At 35.8% G+C, this 20,108-nt stretch overlaps 1 protein-coding gene across 1 annotated transcript; it reads right to left on the reverse strand.

The window, feature by feature from the left end:
• Positions 1–2,417: 2,417 nt before the first annotated feature.
• On the reverse strand, positions 2,418–16,914 carry LOC121431951 (alpha-2-macroglobulin receptor-associated protein-like). Its single transcript, XM_041629745.1, has 7 exons — positions 16,659–16,914; positions 15,278–15,443; positions 14,396–14,515; positions 13,768–13,875; positions 11,720–11,964; positions 5,977–6,144; positions 2,418–2,621 (listed from the first exon to the last, which is right to left on the reverse strand). The coding sequence occupies exons 1-7, from the start codon at positions 16,848–16,850 to the stop codon at positions 2,553–2,555; spliced, it is 1,068 nt and encodes a 355-aa protein (XP_041485679.1). The 5' UTR covers positions 16,851–16,914; the 3' UTR covers positions 2,418–2,552.
• Between the last annotated feature and the right edge of the window lie 3,194 nt (positions 16,915–20,108).

Below are 20,108 nucleotides of genomic sequence, written 5' to 3' on the forward strand. Positions count from 1 at the left end.
TAACATGTAATAAATCACTGGACAAAGTTACAGAAGATATGCATATTTCAAGATATCTATAAAATATGTTTTGTTTTGAATGGGTATCATATTCATGCAGCATAAAACAATGTTTCTAATCAAAGGGAGTTACATCTAACAAAATTTATTTTAAAGGGGGTAATCAGGGCTGAAATAATTATATATATTAGTAAATAGAGTAGAATTCAACAAGCAAACTGCTGGAAATTTCATCAAAATCCGAAAACAACAAAAATATTGAATTTCAAAGTTTGGCAATATTATGTGACAACATTGTTGGTGATGTCATGAAGAATTATCTCCATTGTAACATAAGTTGCAGCAATTATTATCTTTAACATTTAACCTGTAGTCAATCCAATTCTTTTAATTCTTGGAGGAAAAGATTTTGATGTATATAACAAAATAAGTGGAGATGTCATAATTATGACATCATCAGCTTGCTCATAACATATTTATGAAGACATGTTTCACTGAAATAATGCAAAACTTTAAAATGTCATATTGCTACTGACATTTTGAGTGTTTGAGTTTAATTTGTCTAATTTTACTTCATCTCTTAAAATCATATTATGGAGTATATATGGTTATTGATGCTGCTGTATCTTGATAACTGGAAGTGTAAGATTCCAGGCCTTCATTCCTTCCCTTTCTTTCTTCCCTTTTCATCCTCCAAATTCTTTTGTTTCCAGCTTGAAAATCCCCCATTCCCCTCCCATGGCGCTGCCCCTGAATACAGAAGTGCAGTTTACCTGCCATTAGGTAACATTGTGAAACAAAGCCATTACACAAATGGATATGTATATACATATTTGGACTATAATTTATGTGAAATGTTGAATACTCTCTATCGCCTCTATCCCTTCAGACCACCTTAATCAAGCATCACGTTTAATGTATTTTATAAAAACAGACTTATTGTGGGCTATCATATGTTCTAAAACTTCTGGAATATATTTCAAATATAACATGAAAATAGTACTGAAAATAGGAGGGGAAAAGTGTCTAATAAAAGTACCAAAAGAAATAGCTGTTGAGATTACTTATCACACACAACACAATTACTATTTGTAAGAGAACATACAAAATAAATACCACTTTGCCATTACTGCAAAAAAAAATGAAAAGGGTTGAGGTTTGTAATTGTAAATTATTCAGATGAATGATAAATTTTAAAATTTATGAAAAATATCATATACATGGATGTATGCAAATAATTTAGGCTACCGGGGCATAAGAGAAATTTGAAATAGGCCCAATTTTTTTCTTCTTAGCATTGAATACTACCCTGTACAAATGTAGTATATTTATGATCACATGCTACAAATATTATTAGAAATAAGTTATGTGCTCCAAGAAAATCTCAAATGAAAAATTCATTAATTTCAACATTTCAACAATACCTTTATATAAGTGGGAAGTGGAAATCTGAAATGCCTTTGAATATCAAAGTTGTAATTTATGAATGGCATGTAATCAAGTTGTTTTACACTGCTACCACCACAATATATACATGTACATGTAAAGTGCTAGTGGAAAAGGACATATAATATGGCACCAAAAAACACACACTTGTGCATATACTATTTTGATGAAAATAATATTGCAGTGCTTATAAAGAGCTGAGAGCAAAGAAGTGATAAAATTGATTGTTTCTGTGGAAGGATTACATTAGAATTGCCTTAGACAATGATTCAACATTCAAATGAGTTGTGAAGTACATACATAAAGCAACGGCTAACACATTTTTGCCGATGAATCCACATTCATTGTCTCATTCTAGATCATATCAAACACCATATACATGTAACATTAATCTTGATTGGATATTTATTGATCGATCACCAACCTCTATATCATAGAGCCCATGTTTCATGCCAATTCAGTCAGTTTATTTCATGCAGAAAATAGCAAAGCAGTAATTGAAACCAATATATTGATTACAGGTGAGTGAAACATTTCAAAGTTATTGCTTGTCACGCTTTTTGTACAAACTTTCTACTTTCAGCTTCTCTTTTTTATTTCTTTAAAAAAACCCATCAACAAACTTTTCTTTTGGGTTAGAATCCTCTGTAAAAATGTAATCTACTGAAAGATTGTGGGAGCATCCCTCCCCCCCCCCCCCTTTACAAGCAAATCCATCTCTTCTTCTGGGCCCCGTCTTACAAAGAGTTACGATTGATCCAATCAATCGTAACTCTATGGAAATCCATCAGTGTCATAATTTTTTCTACAGGAAATTTGCAAAATGTCCTTTGTTAACAAAGGAGATCACACCAAATTCTTAAGAAATCAATGAAGTTATGGATATACATTCCTATCTAGAATTTTTTTAATAGACATGCATTTTATATGTTGACTTTGCTGGCTTTCCAAAGTTGCGATTGATTGGATCAATCACAACTCTTTGTAAGATGGGGCCTTGAACTATGTGTGAAAACAAAAACATTTTTTCATGAAAGACTTAAGTTTTTTTGAAGACATATGCACTTTGGTGAAGAGCCTCATTTAGATTGGAGGCCTAGGATCTCTTAGAGTTCCTCATTCCACTTGCCTCCCTGCGAGATCCGATGACGAAGGTTTTTCATGGTATGGTGGATCTAAAAGAACAAAGCATTATAGAGAAACATATTTCGATCACATTCTACTTGTCCCATTGAGTGATAAAAGATGTATTAAATTCAGATAGAAAACATGACATGAAGACATCTATCCAATAGTCATACAAAAAACGACACCAAGATTTTAGCAATGATTTATCATAACTTTATCTCAAATACAATAGCTTTTATGAGGTGCTGATTTATATAGTTTCCTATTCAATGCTGCACTATACAGTGCGTATCAAAAAAAAGTTTACACTTTGGAAAAGGCCTGGTAATTAAAAAATATACAACATGTGGGTAATTTTTTCACATATAATTTTTGGTTTGGGTCTCATCTATCCAATGAAAGTAAAAGTTTTGTCAGGATGTTACAATTGAGTGAGCACTGTCCATTTCTGTAAAGCTTTCAGAAATCTGTTTGCGCAGGAATGCTCCTTTTCATGCTGTGTCAAGGCGGGGAAAGGGCGAAATCAAACTTACCCTGCGAAAGATTTATTTTACATTCCCCTTTCACTTTTAGTTATTTGAAATAAAACGGATACATTCAAGCATTTTGTAACAATTTTGCCACCCAAATTGAAATTTCAACACTTATTAAGCACAACCTTTACCCTATTGTGCCAGCTGGATCTGAGGACATAACTGAATCTGAACAAAAGTTTATTTCAGACATATCCTGCATTTTTTCACTAAATTTTTATCATTGAAAGTGGGTTTACATTTCATTTTTCATTTAATACTTGTTTCTCCAAACTTTTCCCCAGCTTAGCAATGATTACTAAAATGTAAATCAAGCTTAAGCCATTCCATGTAAATCACAGCTCAGTGTAAAGCAAATATCGTCACGATGGCCTCGGTGTGTGGGGGAGTGGGGTGGGGCGAAATGCACTCTTCGAAGTGTTTTGGGCAAGGAAACAAGTCAAACAATGTAGACAATATCTTCAAATCAATTTTACTAGATAAATTCCATGTGTTCTTTATGATCAAGGTCTACTTTTATTCACACAACTATTTCAAAATTCTGCGCAAATAATTTTTCACTAACTTTTCAAAAGTAAGTGGTGCTCACTCAAGCGGAAATATTTTTCGACAGTTATATCGTCATTTGCTTTAATGGACTTGTATAAATGTTAAAATGTGGAAATATCTTCAGGATATTGCAAATGCATAATTTTACAGGATTTTTTCAAAGTGTAAACTTTTTTTTGATACGCACTGTATATTACCTCAGCTGTAGCTCCAGCTGCTAAAGGCACTGGTGAATTTAAGGAATTAATCCTGCCTTGTACACATTCACCTCACCTGGGTTGAGTGCAGCACAATGCGGATAAATTTCTTGCTGTAGGAAAACACCCCCTGGCTGAGCTATTCTGATACCTATGTTCCATCCATTTAAACATTAATCCATATTTTATTCCAAATTACACCAAATTTTCTTGTTCATATTTGCCAGGTAATTTTCAATTCACTATTTCCACTAGAACCGAATTTATTCTGTATAAAGTCAGTATTCTTGTGGATATTGCAATACAAGCCGTGGTCACGCCAGAAAGCCTATAAGCTACAGTAATTTATTTTACTCTTCCCTTTCCCCAAGCCATCTGTTCATGCATTGTAATAATGTACAAATAATCTTCATTTTATCTTTGCCTCTTCTTTTGTAGATAATTGCTTTTGTTAAAGTGCTGAATGAAATAATGCTTGCAATACAATGGCTTGCAACGTTTACTCATGTAATCATTGACAGCCCACCATCGAGTTTTGAATGCTCTCGTTAAAAAGCGTCCTCTAATCTTCAAAGTGTAGGGTCTAAACTTTGTTATTTTTCACACCTGTAAATCATGCAATGTCAGATTTGCATTTACATGACATGAGTCTTTATGCACTTTACCCAACAGTTTTTTATCTTTAAAAATGCAAGTGCTTGTTAGTAAGACTAATCGTGATGTCACACATAAAAATGCACCCTCATAATGATCGCAATGTTTGTGTGCAACAAAACATCCAAGCCCGAAAGTCTCACACTTTAAATAAACTTTCTTGTATTCATTTCTATTTCGCACAGTGGTAACCTTGCTATGAAGCAGTTTAAACTCTAATTGTAACCTGCCATTTGGGTTTCAGTAAATTTTTGCATTTTCGTAAAATGAGAGAAATTCTGGCGGTGTTCAAAGGAACTTCTGTGGTTTCAGATTAGATTCACAACAGACGGTCAGACCTACACGTTGAGCGGGTGTTAAATCTGTTCTCAATGACAAATTACATACATTTTTTAAACATTATGTGATGATTTGTATTTCTCTTGTAGCATTTCACCAATCACGTAACCCAACACTTCGTAAATTAGGGGGATTTTATTAACGAATATATAAACAAGTGGAATGCCCCTGGCCGTCTCACCTGCATCACGCGGTTCAATATAGCAGCAGTGCTGACTTTGAAAACTACTATAACTCGCACAAGATGTTCAGTGATGCTTGGTTACTCTTATTTCCACGTTTTATGAACTAGACCAATACACTTTACAGAGATACATTGTAGGATGGTAAATCAACAAATACCCCCAATGTGGCCAAAATTCATTGACCTCACATGACCTTTGACCTTGATCATGTGACCTGAAACTTGCACAGGATATTCAGTGATACTTGATTACTCTTATGTCCAAGTTTCAGAAGTCAAATCAATAAACTTGCAAAGTTATGATGGTAATTCAACAGATACACCCATTATGGCCAAAGTTCATTGACCTTTGACCTTGGGCATGTGACCTAAAATGCGCACACGATGTTCAGTGATACTTTATTACTCTTATGTCCAAGTTTTATGACCTAGACCAACATACTTTCAAAGTTATGATGGTAATTCAACAAATACCCCCAATTCGGCCAAAGTTTATTGACCCTAAATGAACTTTGACCTTGAACATGTGAAACTTGCACAGGATGTTCAGTGATACTTGATTACTGTTATGTCCAAGTTTCATGAATCAGATCCAAAAACTTTTAAAGTTTTGATTGTAATTCAACAGATACCCCCAATTCGGCCAAAGTTCATTGACCCTAAATGACCTTTGACCTTCGTCATGTGACGTGAAACTCATGCAGGATGTCTGGTGATACTTGATTAATCTTATGTCCAAGTTTAATGAACTAGGTCCATACACTTTCTAAGTTATGATGTCATTTCAAAAACTTAACCTTAGGTTAAGATTTGATGTTGACGCCGTTGCCGCCGTCGGAAAAGCGGCGCCTATAGTCTCACTCTGCTATGCAGGTGAGACAAAAACCATGATAGCGCGCCATGACATGATTAAACGTTGCAAGCCTTATACAATGAGTGAACTTACATCAATACCCATCTCCTTAGCTCTATCATAGAGGCTCTTCTGTTCATTGGTCTTCAGCTTATCAACAGGTTTCTTGAAGTCTGATCTGTGTTTGATCTCAGCACTCAACGAGGCTCGGTGGGCTTTATCGTGCTCCTCAATCTTCTCCTCAAATTCTTTCAACTCCATCTAAAACGAACAAAGCATAAAGCTAAATTTAATTGGATTATGTTTTTTTTATATTTGGTCTATGTAAGCCTGGCACGAGTATTCGACTACTCGAGTAGACTCGAGTGTTGCCTTACTACTCGCGTCACGAGTAGGGAATTTTTATTTTTCGAGTACTCGCGTGATGTACGAGTACTGTTTTTCCACTCGTTCACTCGCTGGATTACTCGCTCTCCTCCGAGTAGAAGACTCTCTACTCGACCACTCGTGTTGAATCGTGAATTTTGCTGTTCATAATTTTACACAGAATTCTTAATTTTTTCACGTGGAACAGTTTATTCACGATGTTTTAACGGCGGAATTGAAGTCAGAGCGCACAAGTCCTGCTTGCGCGGCACAAGTTCAAAATTCATGTGACCGGGGAAACCTAGGCGCCAGCGCTTATGCCAGTAGCGGAGTGGCTTGCGTAGTCCGCTCACTCCGCTGTGTTCGCAGTGCTTCGTACGTTCGTGAAGTTCAGAATGATATTGACCGAGAATATACTTTAATTGCATTGTTAATTTGTTTCGTAACTCCAGTACTCCACAGTTGCGACTTACGAGTGCGGCGCATTACTAGCTAGCCATGCGTGTATTTTATTTTTATCCGTTTGTTGAAATCATTTTCGGGGGTAAGATTAGTAGATTCAAAATCGCAACTTACACTCCTATTTTTCGGTTCGCCCGTCGCGTAGCTCGTCCATGAACAAAATAAGCCACAAATTGTTTTTGCAGTCGTTCATATCATATCGACGGGAAGCCTAGTCTGCGCTCAAATCAAAGTCCCCTTACTGCGCTTGCGCAGCTGCCAATCGTCTGAAGGGAGCTCATTAAGTAGAGACTAGAGCGCGCTTTTAAAATGTATTTGAAGTAATTGAATTTGAATTCTCTCATAGTGCGAACTTGAAGATGATATACAGCCTAAATTCTATTCTTAGTTCTTACTGCTCGCTGTTTCATGAATAAAGTAAACGATTTTATCGTCTTGTAGTAGTAGGAATATAATTAAAATTCAATACATACACTCTTAAAACCAGTTAGTTAAAATCATGGGTCGGCTGGGTGCAACTAATATTTTTTTATTATTTCTTTTTAGTACATCTAGTCAAAAATGCCTTTCCTTTATCATAATACGATTATAAACTATAGTGAAACATATGGCTAGATAAATAGTTGTACCCAGCTGAGGGACCCTTTCATCTACGGTAGTCTTATCGTGTTCTTAAAATTTGATTTATCTCAGTTTTGCACTTTCGTGTTTCATGCATGAGTTCAGTTCATTAGTCAAAGCGGTTATTTATTTCTCATACCGACTGAGTCAATAAAAACGCAACAATTTTTAGGTTTTTTTACTAGTTTATTGTCATAAAAATTAGAGAGCTTGAATATGAGTAAATGTGACATCACTGACATGGTATGGTAGAGCAATTCTTTCTCACTGCTTTGAAACCATTTTTGATGAGTTTGACTTTTCTGGGACAGAGATGAAGCGAGAGCTATAGAAACATAGAGAGAGAGAGGGGGGGAGAGGGTGGATAATGGAGAGAGTGTGAGAAAGAGAGAGACGGGCGAAGGGGGAAGAGAGATAAGAAGGTAGAGGAAAAAAGTTCGTTGTTTATGTTAATCGTGATAAGGCGGAAAGATAATGATGGTTAATCAATGGGAGTATTATTTGGGCTAGACAAAGTCATTTGTACATCTTAAAGCTCTTGAATTATTTATCATTTCCTCATTTTTACAATACTTCATGTCTTAACGGTCTTTAACTCTCTAAATTAAGCGTTATTACTTATTAGTAGATTAGATTCAACTTTGTGATTACTATTTTGCCGTTGTTGTTTTTTTCCTTTCCTAGTTATAGCCTGTAACTACCGGTAAGTGGCTATTCAGAGTTTTGTTTTGTTTTTAGAGTTTAAAAAAAAAATGTTCGCAAAATAAACTTCGGAAGTTATGACTGAAAACTTACAAGATGACAATGTTTTGTCCGTTATCTAGACATCAACGGAGCCCTCAAATTCTCATTAGATTTTAGACCCCCCCCTCCTGGCCTAAAGACAAGTGATAAAAGATACAAATAAATTTGGAAATCGGCAAAGATATCACTGAGTGACAGGTGAGAGACTGAGAGTGAGCGCGGGAGTAAGAATATACATGTAGATGTAGCATGGCATTTTCATTTCACGAACTACTTCACTGAGCAAGATTTATTACGCACCGGGCACCCCAGTTACATAAGCTCATTAAGCTGCGCTGGAAGGAGTTTTATGGGAGAGAAATGAGACAATGTGCATTGACACGAGTATGGCCTTTTCTCAAGTCTTATCGCGATCACGCTACCAAAAATAGTAATGCATTGAAGTACCAAGCTATCATGCATGCGCTGCCGCACGTCTTGATAAAAGGCTGTATCATTGTCAACGACGAGTATGCGAGTGAGATTGTGTTCTGTTCGTCGGCGGCTATGGAATACCAAACAAATTTACGACCTTGGTTCGAACTTCGAAGACGGTATTATTACCAGAAAATAAAGACCAATTTTCCGCTTCAAAATAACTACTTAAGACAGATATACGAGCATTGTATGAATAATCTAGGTAATATCGGCTTTTGAGACGTGAAAAGTTACTGTGTGATAGACCCAGGCTTCGTAATCGTATGGTCCCACCTGTTGCGTTCCGTGATGGACGTTGTCACTCAAAACTCTTGCACATTTTGCCTTCGTCCGAATTACAATTTGGCCGTAATTAATGATCGTAGATGGCGATATTTTAAGGTCAAATTACTACTCGAGTACTCGAGAAAACTCAAGTATTTTTTTTACTCGCCTCGAGTAGTGAAATCACTACTCGTGCCAGGACTTGGTCTATGATTGTCGAGTGTCTGTAGGGTGATCACATCCTCTCCATCATGGCCTTCATTTTCACCATCATCATCCTCATTCATTACTATACCATATATTCATAACAATTTGAAACTTAATTGTTAAATCTCGGCAGTCTTTCACATTCTTCTCTTTCTTTCCTCTCTTCCTTATTCTTACATTTTTATTTTGTTTGCTTGGATGCAAACAAGTTTAAAGGTGCTTCAACCAATCAAGCTTTTAGCTTATGTTGCAACACCTTTGTATGTTCATTATTTACTTGTGTTTCGTATATATTTATATCTCATCTATGTATTCTTTTACATTGTAAATTGTGAACATGCATGAATTAAATAAATAAAATACAAAATAAAATAAATTCATCTTCATTATTATAAAATTATGAACAAAATAACATTTCCATTCTGCTTTATAAATATGTATTAATCTAATGAGTTTCATTCAGGGGTTGTCCTTTTTTTTCAAGCAATCTGCTTATAATGACAATCCTTCTGCAAACTGTAATGTTCAATTTTTTTTGTTGGTAGTAGATCATATTTGTTTAGAATGACTTTTATATTAATATTTTTTTTCTTTATGATTCATATCAAAGTCAATATGTTTGTTACGTAATGAAAATTGACTTTAGGGCAAGTCCAAGAATTCGCGCGCGTTACGTATGGGACATTTCAGAGGCTTTAATGACCTGAAAAATAGTGTTAAATGACTTTGATTAGATTGAATACCCTCATGATGGTAGACATCTAGGAGAAGAATAATCATGCAAAAAATTGTGACATATGACCTTGATCTTGACCTTTTAGAGCGAAAAGATGCGCCGTTACGTATGGGACGCAGAGAAAAGACAATTTTTAATACATTAGTTTCAAGTTGAGAATTCTCTGAAAGTATTTCACTTGACAACTTGAAACTTAGTGTGATAGAAGTCTCAATACTATAGTACATTTATGGCAAGTTTCATGTCATAAGCCAAATCCCTCTAATTACAGACTCTAATTAAACAAATTAATGACATGTTACGTATGGGACAGTTACGTATGGGACAGTTACGTATGGGACATTTTGTCCCCATAGAGAACGTACACAATTTTCCCCATAATTCAAAAATTGAAATAATTTAAAATATGGAAATAACAAAAGAGTTTCTTTCTTTTTAAATGTTCTACTGAGACATATTTGATATCACTGAAGGGGAAATTAGCCATTTCAACCTTTTTATTCCTTGTTTTTCATGGTTTTATGAATTTCTTATGTATTTCTATTGTTTTTATTTTTTCATATTTTTCCATTTTCACATTTTGTTGGGCTTCATTTGTATTCATTAATCAGTATTCATAACAAATCAGTGTTTAAAAACTAAAGAAAAGGTAAATAATCAGTTTTTAGAGCACTCTTCAAATTTGTTTTTCTCCATTCACTTTGTACACAAATCTCCCCATTGACATTGTGTGTAAATGTCCAATATGTAACGTGTTGTCCCATACGTAACAATTTTTTAATTAACTTTTAATTAAAAAGTAAACTCCATTTTTGAAACTTTTTGTGGTATAACATTTTCATACTTAATAAATTAGAACTTCCCAGAGATGCAACAATACAAGTATTGTATTATGAGAAATAACTTAAAAAACATCCTCAAAATGTTACGTATGGGACATTCCATCCTTGGACAAGACCTAATTTGCATAATTAATTAGATGACACCACTTTTTTCTGCCAAAAGTAATAAGATGTAAGGGGGTCCATGTCCCACCTATGACTGAATCTCAGAAGTTTTGTTTTCATTTTCTATGAGTTTTTATAATTGTCCCATACGTAACGCCCATTTTACTGATTATGCAAATTAGGTGCCCCAAATTAGCATAAATATGCATATTATCAAATTTTTCTTAATGAAATTTTAAAATTCCACATTTGGGCTTTCTTACCCAACCAAAGATAACTTCTTAAATTAAAGATTAAAGTTTGCCTTCCAGGGTGACCTTTTCTTGGACTTGCATTGTATATGAATGTTATGAATGCAGAAGAAAAAATAAATCAAATCAAAATCTTAATCATATGATCACCTTTGGGTTAAATACGATGATCATATGATTTTCGTAAGGATTCATGATTATCGGGGTTTTGATTTTGTTAGGCCCGTAGTCATTAAAAAACTGAAGTGGAAGCCCTTATAGGGCATTTTGAGATCAGCATAGGGACAATGTACAATATATTTATGGGTGGTGCACAATCAGTGCAATGATATGACATGTTCTCTTTACAGCATATGTATTGATATGTTTTTAGCCCTCTATGATGCCAAGTACAAGTGAAAAAAAAAATTGTAGACTAATCCATGGTACGATGCTCAGTCCTGGAAACTTTGTATAATGTATCTATGTTTTAAACTGAATAAATGAATACATGAATAAATAAGATCATCGTAGCAAAGGTTAACAAGGCATTAAAATTAATGATAATTGTGAAGCGCTTTGAACAGTCGTAGATTGATAAAGCGCTATATAAATGCCAATTATTACTATTATTATTATAGCAATAGAATGAATAAAAATATATTTATTCTGTCTCTGTTTACTAACAGAAATATCCGTTCATTGTTTGTTTATTCTCTATCAACAGAAAGTATCAGGGCTTTCCAAGGTTGATTTTGAAAGATAGTTGTCTTGAACCTTACCATGATTGCCTCCAGATCTTCGGTGGAGAAGTCTTGTTTCTTTGCTTCTTGCCAGAGTGTAATGACACGCCTCTCTGTGAATGGACCTCTCTCTTCCTCGGGCATTGTCTTCACTGAGATCTTCTCAAACTCCTTGGCAATCTCACGATGCTGTAGCTTCAACTCCATCTCTTTGATCCGCAGCTGACGCACCTCCTCTGGATTCTTGTTCCCAAAGCGGTCTGCAGAGTTAGCCCTGGTACCATCTGTAAAATCAATCATGTGCCACTTCAGCTTCAAATGCAAATTGAATCTCAAAAGCCTGGGATATATTCAAATAAATTTCATAAAACAAGCTGAATACCCCACAACAGAAGGGAAATAGAAAATGGTGTTTGTGGTGTGAAGAACTCTTGTTTGAGGTCACAATGATCAGTTATCAAAGTGACCAGCCCGACCCAAACCAACAATAAGTCACAAGAGATTGTTCTCTGTAAATAACAAAAAAGTCATTTGGTCTTTGCAAATAATTAAATAGCTGAGCTGAAAACAGATATCTAAAAGAATATTGAAGTACAATAGTAAGTAAGAAAAGAAGTTATGAACTAACATTCTGTATGAAATGAGGGAGGGGCATGTTGGGGGTTGTCCATGTACCCGTGGTAATATGTTACAAAGCGCTTTTAGCCGTTACGAGAAAAGCGCCATATACAAACTTGCTATTATTATTATCATTACTTGTTCTCACACTTTTTCTTTTCATTATCATTTACTTTCACATAGAGCTGATGTAAGGTGGACCTGACATGTTTCTCTGAGATAAATTCAGCATGGACATAAGCAAAGAGGGGCAGAAATATTAATATCTTTGTCATCTTTTCTTATGTTTATGTTTGAAATTTCCCCAAAATTAAAATAATAATAGGCATTTAAATAGCACCATCTATCTAGAAATAACCTATTCCGAGGCACAGTCCTTATTATCATATTACCCCGGCTGTAGCTAAGCTGCAATATTAATAGGCGCTAAAGCGTTCAAAGAATTAATCCTGCCAGGTACCCATTCACCTCACCTGGGTTAAGTGCAGCACAATGTGGATAAATTTCTTGCTGAAGGAAATTATGCCATGGCTGGGATTCGAACCCACAACCCTCTGTTTCAAAGTCAGAAGACTAATCCACTGGGCCTCAACACTCCACATAAATTCCAAGTGAGGTGCACACCAGACAATTTAATTTTCAATATCTGAGTTGAAAATAGGTTTCTGCTTGGTCGCATCACTCCTTCGCTTGCATTTTCTATCATTCAATATTAAACATCCCTTTGAAAACCTGTGTATGTTTCAACAAAGGTGGAACTCAATTCGTTTTTAAATCCGAGAGTGGGCCTTGACTTAAAATAGATTGAGAAGCACTGGATTAGAATGGCTTGAAGAGGTACTGTATGGGCACTATTATTCAACCCTGCAAAATTCAATCCATTTGGAGAAATTTCCCCAAATATTTATGAATGGGAATTTATCTCAATTTCATACCTTTGTGATTTCCAGAGTAATCTGTTGTCGGTATTTTCTTTTTCGATCTGTTGACTGCATGCACAGAGGATTGAATTATGCGGCAGTGACCTTTTGCACTGAATAGCACTAGTATTCAACCTAGTGATGATAGATAGCGAATCTCAAAATGGTTTGGATTGCTCAACTAGATCTATGTCAGTCTCTGGCTTTGACTAATTCTGTTTGGTCTCATCTCAAATGGTCTAGTCCATAGTCGGATGGGACAAGGGCAGATTGAGAGACAGGGCCATCTTTCAATGCTAGGTTGAATACTAGTGCAAAAAGCCATCGCCACATCACTCCATCACACGCACGTACAGCCAAAAGATTAAAGAAAACAATACTAGCAACAGACAACCCTGAATTTCCTCTTGCAAATGAGAAAGGTCTGAAATTAAGGTAGATTCCCTATTTCTATATATTTGAGGAATTTCTCCAAACGGGTTGAATACTAGTGCATGGACGGTACCGAGCAAAATAAGATCCATGTTCTTTCTTTCTGAACTTGCATACCTTCTCCATGAATTTCTGTCATTAACTTGTCAAACGACTTCTGTTTCTCTTCATGTTTGGACAGTTCTTCCTTCAGCTCCTCAAGTTCTTCCTTGGTGAATTGGTTACCTGGCAAAAATTGACATAAAAATGTAAAATGCTACAGGTATGTACATGTTTCTGGCAGTGATCATAATTTTACTCCTTAAATTCAGATGCCACAGCAAAAACTTCATTTGTGATTGTATGCAGCCCCTATTTATAATTACAACAACCTGTTAAATGTACATCTAATACTCTTTCCCCTTACACTTTTGAGCACCTTTTGATAAATATGTCTTTGTATGGTCCTTGGATTTTTTTTCGAATACTGAATGATAGAAAAATGGACTGCTGTGACTCCAATGATACAGCCATAAGCACCACTAGTCATCCCTCCTCCTGTAACCTCAGTGCCAATGATACCATCAGCACCACTTTAGTCACCCCTCAGATTGATACATGCCTCGGTACTAGTACCATCACCAGGTTCATTGACAACCTCAAACACCACCAACATCACCATCAGAACCACCATCACCCAACTATCACTTCCTCATTGCTAATGGTGTACCCTGATATACTTCTTGAAATCTGATGATAATCTTACTTTTCTGTGCCTTTAGCCAGAGTTGGGCAACCTTGCGGTCTTCAAACGGGGTGTCACTGTCAAACTTCATCCTCCTCTCACGGCCTGTTGTACCATCCATACCGTACTTTTGCATGACATCTGTACAGTAAATAAAGGTGGTAACTTCATAATTCACTTTATTTATCGATAGAAATTCTACTACCAAGTGAGGCTGCTTCGGATTGATACTGACCAATGTTTTGTAACAAATGTGCACAGCCTAGCAGCCAGTGAGAACAAGCCAAGGTTGAACTTGTAGTATTTTCTATCAGAACTCCCGCACAATGCACCCACCATGAGAGGTGATGGGTTGAATGTTTTGGTCCCAGGACCCCTAACTCTTCATCTCCATTGTCTCTCAGGACTTCATGAAGACCAAGATTTTTTTGCCTCTCGTCTGTTTGTTTTCAATTTTGATCTCACTCATACACAAAGACAGAAAACATAGCATTTAGTTAATAGGCGAGCATTTTGTGTTGCCATGAGAACAATGTCACACTCGCCGCCCAGTTGCTGAACATGCTGTTGGCTGTCTGTGTAGGAGTGAGATCGCAAGTGAGACAAACTGAACAGAGACAGAATTCAAGACATCAAGTGGATCTCCCTAGTGCCATGATCAGTGTTTCATGAAAGTTGTCAGGAATAGCAAGTTGTCAATATCCGATGGTTACCACAGAGACAGCCAGTCTTGATGAGTTTACTATCATTTTAATCAATACTATAACCTTCTTAAAATCAACATAATTAAAAATCTTTAGTCTAAGGAAAAAAAAAAAATCATGACAGATTTTTAGGCATTAGAGTGGCCTTTACATCTAGAGGAAGTTTCTTGCTCCTATGGTTAACTCAGTTGTTTCTTACCCCTAAGCTGTTTCTGTATTGCCATATCTGGTTCTTCTAGACCTCCTCTGTTAATTCTATTATCTTGATTCTTGACAGAGGCTTCTTTCTTTAGTTTATGGTACATTCCGTCAATACGTAGCAACTCCCGGTGAAGATCCTTCATTTTGTTCTGTGCAAGATTCATCTATTAGTGGAGAAAGAGAGGGAGCGATAGAAGGGAAGAAAGGAGTCAAACTCTTTAAGTCATTCAAGAATTTATTATCAGGAACCGCAGAACTGAGGCAGGGGGGAGGGGCTTCAGCCCTCCTCAACTATTTTTTTTTCTAAAACCTAGGTCATGTGACCTGAAATTCGCACAGGATGTTGTTCATGCAGGGATACATATGTCCAAGTTTCATGAACTAGATCCATAAGTTATGAAGATTCCTCAAATAACCCCAACATGGCCAAAGTTCGATGACCGCAAGTGACCTATGACCTTAATCATGTGACCTGAAACTCAGGCAGGATCAGTAGTGATACACTTTTACCCTTATGTCTAAGTTTAATGAACGAGGTCCATATATACTTTCTAAGTTATGAACACATTTCAAAAATTAAACATTGGTTAGATCGCGATATGCGTGGTGTCGTCTTGGCGAAATACAAAGAGATCATATTTTCGTTTTTTTTATGAATTCATGTTTAAGAATGAAATCGATAGTGTAGAAATGTTGAAAATGAAGTTGTATCCCATAACATGATTTAGGGCTAGAAAATCTAGATCTTTTTTAGAAGTAGAAATCTCGGGGGCAAAAGTTTCTGGTGGTTTCGCGGTACACGTACATGAATGGGAAGGAACCCCTGGCTCCGTGGAGGGTAAGCATATGTTAGTAAATGATTTTTACCCTCTAGGAACCTCCTGGCTAGTTTAATAATCAAGAATATCTTTACCCAACCGCAATCATGATGTAATTTGTTATGCACAAAAATAATTAGTGGAGAGATATGCGGCAAGTGCGATGCAAAGAAAAAGGTTGGTAAATATAAAATATTATTTATCATATTCATAATTTTCATATTTGGAATAGGGGTCTAACTTGTTTAGGCTAAGCTGTATCAAGTGTGAATTTGTCTTGATTCATTTCCTCTTAAGAAGTCGTTAGATTGTCAATGTCAAAGCACTGTCAGTGTCACTGTCATTAAGCCGTGTCCGGTAATAGAGAGATCTTTTTTTCAAAATTTAAGTGGAGGGATATACATGATGGAATCCTTCCCCAAAACTACAATACAAATAAAACAATAAATAATCAAGCACGCAGAACAACAGGCAGCATAGCACAGAAACAGGGCATCGAAGGGGGCGTATATGTATCGATATCGTGTCGGGGCTTGCGGCCGCGGCCAATGAGAAACTTACACGATCGGCCTTCTGCCAAACTTGAATGACTTGTCGAGATCTAAATTCTCTTCCCATCATCGAAGACTTGTCAATGTCATCAAGATCCAATTTATCCACACGATTCGCATTCCGACTGTATTTCTCTGCTTCCACAATATTGGCAATGGCAAACACCATTATAAAGTGCGAAAATGCGAGTTTCCGAGCCATTTTAGTTGTGAGAATTTGCTCGTCGTCGGATTTCAACTATGGTAGCTTCAAATGTCCAAATATTACAGGGGAAGTTTACCGGTTACGTGCAGGCCTGACGAAAAGATTGTTGTACTATAGGCGGATCCAAGGGCGCAAGGGGCCCAACCCCCTCTCGGCAGCGCAAAAAAAAATAAAAAGGAGGGAATTAAAGAAAGAAAAAAGGGAAAAAGAATGGAAAGGTAAACAAAAGGAGGAAAATAGATGAAAACAATAAGAGGAGGAAGATGAGTGAATTGGCTAAAATGAAAATGAAAAATACCTTTTTAATTCGAGATTTCTTGCTCAATTGGCAGTTTTTGTTTTGTAGTGATCTTTATTATTCATTCAAAAATAAATTTCGTACATACATAATCAAGAAAATATAGAACAAGATAATTGCAGCAGTGCAATACACAAATTAAATAACAGTGTAATAAACATAACAGGCAAATTGTTTCAGAACAGAGACATAATCCTAACTCATATAAAATATAACATTTTAACAAGTTATGTATGCAGCTAAAGCAAGTGATAAAGCAAAGACGAAACTACGCGAATTAAAAGAATGAATATATATATATATATATATGAGGTTCTCCCATCCCATGAGCCCCCCCCCCCCTTAGACCCCATGCTGAACACACCAACAACAAACTAACACACCAACAACAAACTAGTAGACAGGAATTAGAAATAAGGAAAAAAAAGAAAAAAAAGGAACCATTAACAAAAGGAAAAAAAACAAACAAACAAGCATAAGACAGGAACAATTAGGAAAAAAAAGACGAACCAATAACAGACAAGACAGAGGTCAGTTTACAGTGACAGTGATCGATCGATTCCATGCACGGGCAGACGAGGGGCACCCCTCCCTTCCCCATCCTTTTTATTTTGGTTAATGTTTAAAACCTTCAAATATTCCCATTTTTTATAGTGTCGCGTTAACGTATTACGCTCTAGTGCAATCTTCTTTTCTTCTTCTTTGCTAATAAGTAACTTTTCCTTTATCTCTTCAGGAGTTGGTGGTTTACCCTTCCCTCTCCCTTGATATATTAAGTATTTGATTAGCAAAATGATATGATTAAGTAATTGTATGTTTTCGGTTGTTTCCTCGAGACCAATATGGATTTCCATCCAGCTTAGTTTTTTTGAGTGGCAGTGGTTTTGAAGACGATATACAAAAAAGATTCCAGCTCGGACATCGAACTTTCATTGTGTTTGTCTGATTTAAGCCGTCATTTGGCCTATTTAATTAGAATAGATTATCCATATTTCATAAATTTCTAACCCTTAAATTGTCCTTTTTTTAGATCGAAATATCACTATATCAGCAATGTTCAGCTCATTCTTCGGAACTGGAAGATAGTCATCATGTGCTCCTGGGTTAAAAAAAAAACAGTTTGCGCTTCCATCGCACTCACATCGTTTATTAAAGGACAAGTCCACCCCAACAAAAAGTCAAGTTGATTTGAATACAAAGAGAAAAATCCATCAAGCATAACACTGAAAATTTCATCAAAATCGGATGTAACATGAGAAAGTTATGACATTTAGAAGTTTCGCTTAATTTCACAGAACAGTAATATGTCCTGTTCCTGGTCGATATGCAAATGAGGAGACTGAAGGCATCCGCTCACTACTAGTATTTCTTTTGTCTCGTATTATATGAAATAAGAAATATTGTAATTTTGTCCCCATTGTCAAGTGAAACAACAATTAAATCCTCCCTGAACATGTGGGAGTAACATTGTTTAATGATACTATACAGTGTGTCCCACAAAAAACGAACCGAGATTTAGCAATGATTTATCATAACTTAATCATAAATTCAATTGACAAATGTCTTACCAACGTAAAGCTTAGAATCTTCACTTTATCTGATACTACTTAGATTATTTCTCATTCACGCATGAGTAAGCAAAAACAATTCAAAGAAAGGATGCCAAAAACTCATTTGGCGGGGATATCTAAATTTCAAAAAGAAAGTCACATGATTAAAAAGTTCAATATCTGCTCTTTTATTTAATACCTTAATCACAGAAAATGATCATGAAGTTAAAAAGTTATGATCCCTCGAAACAATGCTTGTATTTTCATAATTTCATTAAATAAACATGTTTTAAGCGGTTTCCCACAGAGGCTATCGCACGGTAACAAAAGACTTAATGCATGGCTGATCGTCAACAAAACGGAGTGTCGAGTGAGTTAACGCTAGCCTATAAAACCTCTTCATTTTATGAAATTATTGATAATGAAGCCTTGTTTCAAATAACCAGAACTTCTTATTTCTTGACCATCATGATTTTCTGTAATTGAGGTTCAGGTATCAAATTAAAGAGCAGATATTTAACTTTTTTATAAATGTGGTTTTCTTTTTGAAACCCAGATACAGCCCGCCAAGTGACTTTTTGGTATCCCTTTTTCAAATTGTTTTGCTTACTCATGCGTGAATGAGAAATAATCTAAGTAATTTCAGATGAAAGAGGAGATTTTAAGCTATAAAAATGGTAGGTCATTATTTGTCTATTGTATTTATGATTTCGTTATGATAAGTCATTGATAAATCTCTGTTTCATTTTTTGTGGGACTCACTTATGTCTCATGCAGTCAATTTGGGCCGTATTTGCGAAATCTGCAAAAAAATGAAATATTGTATATTTCAAACATTCAAACAAACCTACATACACATATATAAACACACCACTCTAACTCTTTTTTTTTTAATGATCCAAAATAGCTTGTTTATCTTTCTGATTTTTCTCCCGTGAGTCTTTCAAGTACCAAGAGCATGAACAAGCAGAAAGACGATAATTCTGCAATAATAATAATAATACCCAATTTTTATAAAGCGCTTTTCCCAGAATGGCCCAAAGCGCGTTACAGCATATTATTACCCCGGTCATTTGATTCATTTCAATCCCGCACGAAAAGTGCACAATTTCCACTCCCTGGGGACAGGGGCGTCGATCCATTTTTCAGATTGGGGGGGGGGGCAAAATCATGAATCAATTTTCCAAAGGCGCTCGATCACACAAACACACACATATGCCTATATGAAAAAAATATGTGTACATAATATATATATGTATACACACACACACACGCACACACATATATATATATTCATATTTCACCAGCAGATTAATGCGAGCGCGAAGCGCGAGCTGAAAATTTTGATATTTCGATCTGAAAAAAAATTGAGTTTAATGGACGTTTTTAATAAAGAACAAGATATAT

The sequence above is a fragment of the Lytechinus variegatus genome, chromosome 18, assembly GCF_018143015.1.
Source record: "Lytechinus variegatus isolate NC3 chromosome 18, Lvar_3.0, whole genome shotgun sequence".
NCBI lineage: Eukaryota > Metazoa > Echinodermata > Echinoidea > Temnopleuroida > Toxopneustidae > Lytechinus > Lytechinus variegatus.